General features: G+C 39.9%; 1 protein-coding gene across 3 annotated transcripts in view; it reads right to left on the bottom strand.

Annotated features, from left to right (window-relative positions):
• Positions 1-2,138: 2,138 nt before the first annotated feature.
• The window catches only part of LOC113814561 (uncharacterized), a 14,107-nt gene continuing 6,245 nt past the window's right edge, over positions 2,139-10,000 (bottom strand). For 2 of the 3 annotated variants that reach the window (XM_027366608.2, XM_027366609.2), the window contains 10 exons: positions 9,915-10,000; positions 9,357-9,461; positions 8,960-9,114; positions 8,693-8,846; positions 8,282-8,496; positions 7,196-7,301; positions 5,234-6,249; positions 4,917-5,115; positions 4,506-4,634; positions 2,799-3,103 (listed from right to left, as the gene is read on the bottom strand). The exon at positions 9,915-10,000 is cut by the window's right edge and continues 85 nt beyond it. In XM_027366608.2, the coding sequence (XP_027222409.2) occupies positions 3,057-3,103; positions 4,506-4,634; positions 4,917-5,115; positions 5,234-6,249; positions 7,196-7,301; positions 8,282-8,496; positions 8,693-8,846; positions 8,960-9,114; positions 9,357-9,461; positions 9,915-10,000 (2,212 nt within the window). In that variant the 3' untranslated portion in view covers positions 2,799-3,056. Of the gene's footprint in view, positions 3,104-4,505; positions 4,635-4,916; positions 5,116-5,233; positions 6,250-7,195; positions 7,302-8,281; positions 8,497-8,692; positions 8,847-8,959; positions 9,115-9,356; positions 9,462-9,914 lie in introns of all 3 variants that reach the window. The other variant, XM_027366607.2, reaches the window with a different exon arrangement.

Raw genomic sequence — 10,000 nt, 5'->3', positions numbered from 1 at the left:
GGTTGGACACATAAAGGGCAGCGGACTGTGGAGCAACAATGTTTGGCTGGGTGGCCAAAACGCCAACATTTTTGACATTGACAAGGAAGGGGTTGATATTGTCGGACATGATAAGACAATCCACCAATATAAACCTCATAGCGGAGGTCTTGTCTATGGAAGCTAATCTTGACAATATTGACGTGAGATTTACGTTGGCCTCTAGGAGGAAGAGTGTAACACTCTATTGCCACTGCATCATATTCATCAAGGCAGGAAAGTAGGTCATTTTCACAATCTGGCCAGTCCTTGTTATACATGGGACAAGCATTTGGGGGAACAGAAACAGTTCCTGTACAAGTATTAAGAGTTGGGTGAGGTTTGGCAGGAATGGGTTTGCCTTTAAGGTCAGTTAGGGCAGATAGTGCACAAACTTGAGCTTCAGATGTAACCATGACAAGCCGTGAACGATCAGAGTGTAACCTTGCCTACTTATTTCTGGAGGCACTACTGAAAGAGAAGGGTATTCTCCAAATAGGGGGCTGTGGGGGGAATCACAAAGAATCGCTCCCACATGGCTAGGCCAAATAGAGTACCCTGGTTTGATGGAGGTAGAGGTAGTAGAAAGATGAGGGCAAGAGGAATATGGGGTGGTGTGAAGTGAAGTAGTTCTGCGGGGGGGGAGGACAATAAGGATGAAGAGTAGTAATAAGGGAAGAGGGGGTTGACATTGAAGAGGGTCGTGTAGTAGTGGATGAAGAGAATGTTGGCGATGAGGAAAAGATATTTTCTAGGGGTTGAGTAATAACCTGGGTGGGTGTTTCAGAATGGTTAGAGTTGTTCATAAGCGTCGAAGAGAGGGTATTAGCATCAGTGGTCGGAGCTGTGGTAAAAGGAGGGGCAAGGGTCGGAAAACCATCAAAATCAAATTCAGATAGGCTATTTGGTGAAGGGGCAAGTCTTAATGCCTCTATTAAGGGTAAGGAATCTTCATTATTGGCCATGGTGAGCCTGATAATTAAAGGGGATTAACAGTCCACCCCTCAGTGGCCCATCAGGGGTAAGGGCTAAACAATAATGAGGGAATACCGTGCCTATGGCTCCCTGAGGCCATTTATGACTGGCACGAAGTCAGCCTTTCACCCTTTCAACACAGCTCTCACATTTTAGGAATTGGATAGAGGAAAGGGTAAGGAAGGTAAGGAAAAAAGGAAAGATGGAGGAGTAAAGTCCATGCAAAATTAATTGAGTCTGGGGGCTGAGGCCCAAGGTCTCAGTGTCAGTCTCCTAAGCCCCCCCACGACAACAACGGGCAAGGAATTGGGGGGTTTTACATTCAAAGTAATTGCTGATATCCACCCTGCTCCTCACGTTCTCCCTATCCCTCATACCCCTGCTCTCTCTCAACACACCCAATCCTCTTCTTTCCCCATATCCTCACTGCTCCCACCTGGATGCTTGTAGGACTCCCCTATGTCGTAACATTGTCCTTCTCTGGATCCTTCTCCTAACACTCTTCCTGATACTTCACCAACTTCCCTGGTTCCCGTATCTCATTCTTGGGATTCTTCTACTTTTCCCAATTGATTCCTTCATATTGGCTCCATTGCATTGTTCCTCATACAATGTTACTCTTCCTTCCTCAGATGTAGATACTATCCATTTGATCTAATTGCCTTAACACCATTACTCCCTTAGCCTTCTTTACCCTTTTCACTATTATCCAATAGCACTCTACAACTTTAGGATAAAACTTGTTAGGTGTCTAATCATTAACTCATTTTTACCTCTTTTTGCTACAATACTTTACAATAGTGCTAGATGTTCTTTGTTGTCTGATACATGTACTTGTTCTAACCATTAACCATCTCAAGTGTGCTCTCATGCAAAAAAGTCCCTTTTATTTGCTGCAGTAGAATCTAATTTTTGTATTTCTATTTGTATAGTCAGTATTGAACAGAGGATATATTACAGTACTCAAAATCAAACTTTGGAATTATTTAATTCCTTGTTTGCAGTTGGGTAATCTGTTAATGAAAATTGTTCTTCACAATCTAATACTGCACAAGCAAACTGATGTATAACTTTATATTTTGTTCTTTTATCTTTTTATGCCGAGACAAAAAAATATTGCATTTATGGAAAAGAACACAAGTAAATATACAGTATATTTATTAACAATAATTATCATAGATATTTGTAGTGGCAAGTTTGATTTGTATTAAGCATAAATGATATATATACAAAAGCATTTCTGTGTAATACCAAATAAGTTTCCATTATTATTGCATATTAGTATATTTGCAAAAAGGGCAGTTATACCTGCTTTCTAGTTTTTAAAGATGCATGTTAACTGCTGAAGACCACATGAATATGTCTAGGTGTCAACTAATGTAACACCTCTTCAGTCCAACCTCAGTACCTAAATATGCTGCTCGTGTAACTGCTGCATGTTTTATTCTGCAAGCAATTATTTTTTTGTGTGTGTTTTATATCTTTAACAGCTGATTCTTGACCTTCATTACATAGAATCCATAAATCCCAAATGAGATCCAATAATGTCAGCTGTAGTGAGAGTTCATATATTTTAAATATATTATTCCCTAGGATTTGTTAGAAATATGTATAAAAAACAATGTATAAAAAATAAACATACAATAGCACCTACATAACAAAATTTGTCTACACCCCACACAGCATGTCACAAAATTAAAGCTTACATGTCTTTTAGACTTATTTATCCATGGCTACAAAAGCAGCAAGAAGCCTTTGTCTTTTTTACTACTATCCCCATTTTTGTAAGCAAAATAAAATTCAGCTTGACCTTTTTATATTTATTACTTACAAAAGAGCTCTATGAAAATAAATTTATTATATTACAACTTCACCATGCAGTCTCATCCTCCTCCAGGCACTCCAAACTTCCTGGTAATATTTTCAGGATTAATTCAACTTCCTTTACCAGTCCTGAAGGGGATCAAACAGGCTGATTTTCTGGGCAATGTCCTTACCAAATTAAGATTTAGAAAGCCAGAACTTCCACAGCTTGCTCATTTTTTCAGCCTTTTGATCTTGAGTTAGATTTCATCCATTGATGTAGATAGTAAACACGAATCACTTACATCTGAAAAATAAGGAATAAATTAAATTTAACCCACTAATGATGGGTGTCCCATATATGAGACACCTTAAAAAATATACATTGCCAGGCATCCCGCCAGTGTGATGCTGTATCGGGGCTCAAACTCCGACACAGCAGTGGGCGGGCAGAGTCCGGGGCAGCCCCTCCCGCCAATTTTGTAGCTGCCTGGAATCTTTTATTTTCGGCTTCAAAATGTACCCGCATTAATGGGTTAAATACATACTTAGCACACAAAAGAAAAGGTCCGTATTGTCAATAATTGTAAATAAAATCACCCCATTCAGGAACATCCCTCCAAGAATAAAATGGAGTTCCAAAATGCAATGTAATGCCAAAAAACATGAGGATTAAGTCACCTCTGAGCTGTTTAGCCCCCAGTTTTACCTCTCCATGTCCCTACAGGAACAAATACCCTTGTTAATGCTGTACGTAGGTCATAAATAACTAGCATCCCTAAGATCCCTTTAATGTAGTTACCTATAGTCTGTAAAAGAAAGGAAAAAGAGAATAAAGAAGAGGAAGAGAGAAGAAAAGACACAAGAAAAAACAACATATAAAAAAGAAAGAATGAGAAAGAAAAAAAAAAAAAAAATCAAGGAATGCGGAATGTCCAGACAGGATCAATAACAGTCACCTTGATGACGGCACAGTTCGCACAACAAAATTATGTTGAACAGGACATGCTGCCAGCAGTAGCGAGTTATGAGACATGAACATTACACTAATTAATTTAATTATATCTATAAATAGCATCTTCACAAAACTATAATATCCCTAAATGCCTTGGAAATTCCATGAATAGAGAGGGAAGACAAAAATGAAGGACTACATTTCATCTGTCATTTTTATAAGAAACAAGTACTGTATATCATGTCTCTCTAGGTCAATGATGCAACATCATGTATACGATTCTGGCTTCAAAGATTCCTCACAACTGGAAAACTTATAAAGTCAAGTGTTACAAATCACTCTAAATTCCTGAACCATTCTCTTTGTCAAGAGTATTTTTTGGTTTCACTCCTGATTTTGTTAATTACCAACTTTTATTATGCAACAGACCAGCTTTGAGGCATCTATTAAGCTAGCATTAAAAAATCATGCTCTTTTTCCAAATCTGTGTAGACAGTTTTCATAAAAAAAAGAAATTAACTTCTTCTTTTTTTATAGTATGAATGATTTCACACAATTTACTGATTTCATAGTTTTCAATCAGTTGAAAAATAGAAAAAAATCTACATCTTAAGAGTAATCAAAAACAAAATTAAATAAATATACACAGATTACTTTACCTCTCATCTTGTAATCTTTATTATAGTTCATATAATTCATCAACTTTCAACATCTTTAGTAATATCCATTAGAATTCTAAAGCAGTTACACTTACCGAGAATCCCCGGGCATTCAGCTGACGTGCGATTCTGGAAGACAGAGAAGACATCTGACAGCCGCCTATTGCTGCCAACACTCATTCTCCCTGTGCTTGCCAATGACTGCCGTCTTGTTGAAATGCTCTCTGTCGAAAGGTTTTTTTGTCATTACATACTTTAATATAATGTCCTGAAACTCTTTTCTGATGGCACTTCACCAAATGACAAATCTCATTTACAAATAATTTCTAAATGTTCATGACACATCCCTGCATATATACAGTTTACAACAAAACTGTCGCTCAGGTGTCAGGTGTTGCAGGAGTGCCAGTGGCTTACCCTAACTAAGTCCCTTAATTCATATCTAATACAACATAAAAACAATGGAGAGAGCGCTAGAGCGAGAGAGAATTCTTTCATAACTTTACCTCTCCTGGCTTCTGCCTTAGCCCCTTCTTCCCTTAAGATGGAGGACTTGGCCTCTCCAACAAGAATTGCATCAGTAAGTGTGTCAAAGACAGAATCTTCTGAAAGGTAAGATGATCGCCTGCCGGGTGTCTTGAAAAGCATCTTCTCAATATCTCGGGAATTTGTGAATATTTCTTTCTCCAGTGTTTCTTCAAAGATCTGTGAAAATAAATATTAATGACACTTTGCTGTTTCTAGCTTTACATAATATTCTTTTCCATTGCTGTGTGCATCATGAGACCTTTCCCTTTTCTATAAAATAAAACACAATGCCTACCTTACTCTCACAGCAACTTCCAGTAAGTGTGTCTTCATCATCGTCATCATCACCAAGGAGGTCTTGCATTCTTGTCATGTTATTTAAAAAGTCTGTCTTATTGTCAGTAAGAATCTTATCAGCTGTTTCTTTTACTGAGGATCTTTCATTCCAGGTCATTGCATCACTCTGTGGTTCCTTCTTGTCAGTGTTTATCTCTATGTCTTTTGTAAGACTCAACAAATGCTTGCTCTCGCTACCACTGTTAATTTGGTTCTTCTCTGCTTTCAGTTTTTCTACATAAGATAAGAAATTGGACTTAGATCCCACTCTAGGTCTGCTTTCCTTTATCCCTTCTGCTTCTTGGTGGACTTGCTTCATCTTCTGCATTTGTTCTATCAGACTGCAGAGGTTTGTCTTTGCATGGTGTCGAAGCTCCACTATGGCAGCTCCCCGGCTGGTTTCTGTACTATCAGGTATCTTCTGTCTGGTGTCTCTGGATGCCTCCTGCAGCTCTAGTCCCGAGAACTTTGCTAATATCTTTGATCCTTGAGGAATTGCGGCACTTCTCACTGGACTCTGAGTCAACAGAGACATCCTTGTCATGAGATCCTTTGGGACCTCCTGGGCATTCTCCTCTTTTTTGTCTAGAGATAAGGATGCTAGCAGCTGCCTGGAAACATCAGTATTCTTCCCTACAGCTGCTTGTTTCTGGATGGGTGTCTTGAAAGGATCTCTCGTTGGTGTCCCAACTGGTGTACAATTATTAGTGGCTGGCTGTCCACATGGTGTAAAATCAATCAGTTTTATTACTTGTAAATTTGCTGGTTGTGTTACTTCACTGCCTTTTGAAATATCTGGAGTCTCTGTGTAAGAATTTGACAGCTGAGAGGTAATGGAGCGGAAGGGTGTGCCATACTTCTTTGCAGATCCTGGTCTGTTTTGAGGAAGTTTGCTCTCACCTTTCTTCCTTGGAGTTATGCTCATCTTCTCGATAGCATCCAGCAACGTCTCTGAGCTAGAACCTTCAGCACAACCTAAAAAGAATCATTCAGTTAATTTCATTTCCAAAACATCTTAAAGATATATCTAATAACTTTTCCTTCCTGTAAATTAAACATTTGGATATACTTTGCAAACTTACTCATATCATGCCAACCTATCAAACAGACACGACACTGACTGAGTTGAATTGCAACAGTCACTATCATATTGAATGTTGTAACATACCTCTATTCTGTCCACAAGATACCCAAGTTTGGTGTTATTCAATAAATAAAACTGTTACTCTACCTGAAATTTAACACCTTATTCTATCTACTTCTGCATTTTTTTCTCAAATGTTTCTAATGCAGTTTACCTCTGCTTTTCTTAGTAGCTGTTTTTTTTTCTTTTTTGTGATATGGCATGTACAGTGGTTTTAAGTTCTTCTCATCTATTATACACAGAAGAAACTGATATAAATCCTTGAAGCATCCACACCTATTTGGGTTTTACTTGATCAGATTCGCTTTGGACAGAAATTGCCCACCTCTTCTGCTTTTGAAGAGAAGCATGTCATTCATTCTGTCTAATTTTACCCACATGCACTGGATACATGCACTGTCCACTGGAGTTTTCTTTTGTCACTTTCATTTACACACAAGCTCTTGCTAGCCCATATGATCCAACAGGTGTATCCTATTCCCGAGTTTTCTTTTATATCTTTTACACTAGCATAACTATTGTTACCAAGGGCATAATCATTACTAACATTATTACAATCTTATCAACAATAATAATAGCTGTAAAAATAACATCTGAAAATTCAAAGAACAGCACAGATAGCTGAGATCAGGCAATCAGAATTCCTTCCTGGATGATCAAGCACTTCAAAAAGGATCTATGAGTAAAAAACACTATCAAAATCACGGTGGACAGGGCATAAATACATGCCCTCCTAGCATTGATAGGTTAGAAATGCCACACGCTCTCAACACGTACCAGAATCCAGTGCTGAGCCTTCCTTGGAGTTTGCACAACTAAGAGACTCGGCCATTAGCTCTGCAGCACCACTGTCATTGTCATCAGTAGCAACCACCTCTGCCAGCTGAAAAGAAAATATTTATGCATTCTGATCCAACTCTCACCATATATAGATTTCTTTTCTTTTTTTTAATAAGGCACAAGAAAGAAAGAAAAAAAGAGAGGGAGAGAGGGGCACAAGAAAGAGAGGGAAAGAGAGGGAGAGGGGCACAAGAAAGAAAGGGATAGAGGGTGAGTGGCACAAGAAAGAAAGAGAGGGAAAGAGGGAGAGAGGGGCACAAGAACGCAAGAGGGAAAGAGAGGGAGAGAGGGGCACAAGAGGGAAAGAGAGGGAGAGAGGGGCACAAGAAAGAAAGAGAGGGAGAGAGGGGCACAAGAAAGAAAGAGAGGGAGAGAGGGGCGAAGAAAGAAAGAGGGAAAGAGAGGGAGAGGGCCACAAGAAAGAAAGAGGGAAAGAGAGGGAGAGGGGCACAAGAAAGAAAGAGGGAAAGAGAGGGATAAGGTACAAGAAAGAAAGAGGGAGAGAGGGGCACAAGAAAGAAAGAGAGGGAGAGAGGGGCACAAGAAAGAAAGAGGGAAAGAGAGGGAGAGAGGGGCACAAGAAAGAAAGAGGGAAAGAGAGGGAGAGAGGGGCACAAGAAAGAAAGAGGGAAAGAGAGGGAGAGAGGGGCACAAGAAAGAAAGAGAGGGAGAGAGGGCCACAGGAAAGAAAGATGGAAAGAGAGGGAGAGAGGGGCACAGGAAAGAAAGAGAGGGAGCGAGGAGCACAAGAAAAAAAAAAAAAAAGGGAAAAGGAAGGTGAGAGAGGCAAGAAAGAAAGAGAGGGAGAGGCAAGAAAGAAAGAGAGGGAGAGGCAAGAAAGAAAGAGGGAAAGGCAAGAGAGGAAAAAGGAGAGGCCAGAGAGGCAAGAGACAAAGAGGCAAGAAAGTAAGGGGGAGAGGCAAGAGAGAAAGGGGGCAAGAGAGAGATGTGGTAGTTTGGAAGAGAAACGAAAAAGGGTAACAAAAAGATGTATTCAGTAAACTCAGAGACGGAACCACTCACTCTATTTATCAGTGAACTGTCAAGATCCTCTCCATAATCTGGACCAGCAGCCAATCCATTTCCATTCTTCATATTTGTTTCCTTCAGGTTCATTTCCACTTGGGCAAGGACTTTCTTGGTCCCACGATTGCTACAATCTGAGAGAGCATTGTTCTCCAGTGGTTTCTTGTTCTCTTTGGGAATTTTTGTTCTTTTGGGGATCACTGTTTTCTTCCCTGTTTATATATGAAGGAAGTTATACATCACATTTAGTAGGAGTAGGACAATTGTTAAAAATATCATCAACATTAAACATGTTTGTACAAACCATGATATTTCCATACTATGTTATAACTGTTACATAAACATCTCACCATTTTTCTTATTTAATAAAGCCATTGTGAGATTTTTAAATTTTTCAAAGCCTCTTACCCTCCCTGTTTTTCTGTGGTTGGTACTTTTCCAGCAGGGCCTCCAGCTCCTCCTGCTTCTTCCTCTGGTAGCGCACCCGACAATCCACTGTCAGCATCTCTACTGGCAGCCCTTCCTCTGCCTCGGCAACTTTAGCTTCTTCCCCAGCTACAATCTGGTGACAACACAAAAGGGAAATTTTTGAAGAAAATGGTATTTCTGTCTGGGAATTAAAGTTCTTTTTTCTTTACTGAAATAACAGAGCAAGAATTCACAGTTGCCACTCACCAAGACCGAGTCATCTTTGTGAGTTTCCGAGGAATAAAGAACACTGGCTTTGGGTGACCTTCTGGCAGCTCGTGTCATAGTATGGGTGGAGAGCATCCTGCTAGGAGTGGTATTAGCCTCCTTCTGGGGCCCTCTTGCATGAGGTTTGTGCACACCTGTAAATTGCATACAAGTATACTGGGTGACAAACAACAAGGAATACTGTCATTTCTTTCAATTTCAACATTATATACATTCCTGACACTCCTACGGTTTTGCAAATCCTGTTTTATCTACAATCTATCTTAGGCAAATTCTTGCTAATGATCCCAACTGCTGATAGTGTCACATGACTAAACCAACAAGTGACATGAAGGCCATTTCCAATACAGGAGGCACTGCCAGAGGCCTGACTAACCAGGGGTGAGCATCAGAGGAGCATACTTGGGCCCCCCATTGGCCACCACAGGAGTGTTGACGAGACACAGAGGTGGTGTCGGAGGACAGAGGTTGGGCTTTCCATCTGGAATTGTGATTTAATGAAAACCGGTGAACTAGGAATTCTGATATACAATTAAGGATTCTTTTCAGAAGGTATGTAAGACTATGTAACAAATACAATATATACATAAAATACTGTCCTCATTTAAGCATGTGTGTGTGCGTGCGTGTGCGTGTGTGTGCGTGTGCGTGTGCCTGTGTACATATGTTATGGTCAATTCCAAGAGGAAAACTGTCACATTATCACTGAATTCAAATACTTTAATCACAATATGAGAATATACATGTGCAAACATAAGTTTATTTAGGTCCATACACGTCCAGTACCAATACACCAGCATTCTGGTATTTTGAAACTGTACCTAGTTGATTACACCAGTACTGCACCAATACAGTGTACTGGTATGCAGCTCTATATACAACACAAACAAAAACATGTCCTATAAGAGAGACTCCTGACTCACTCCATACTCACCTTGCTCAATACTCTCCAGAGTGGGGACGGGCAGCGTGATATGCTGACGGTGCACTGCAACGGACTCCATTAACTCGGGCAAGAGT

This window comes from Penaeus vannamei, chromosome 3 (assembly GCF_042767895.1).
Source record: "Penaeus vannamei isolate JL-2024 chromosome 3, ASM4276789v1, whole genome shotgun sequence".
Lineage (NCBI taxonomy): Eukaryota > Metazoa > Arthropoda > Malacostraca > Decapoda > Penaeidae > Penaeus > Penaeus vannamei.
Note: the sequence above shows the minus strand (reverse complement) of the source record. Positions and strands in the feature narration are given on the sequence as shown.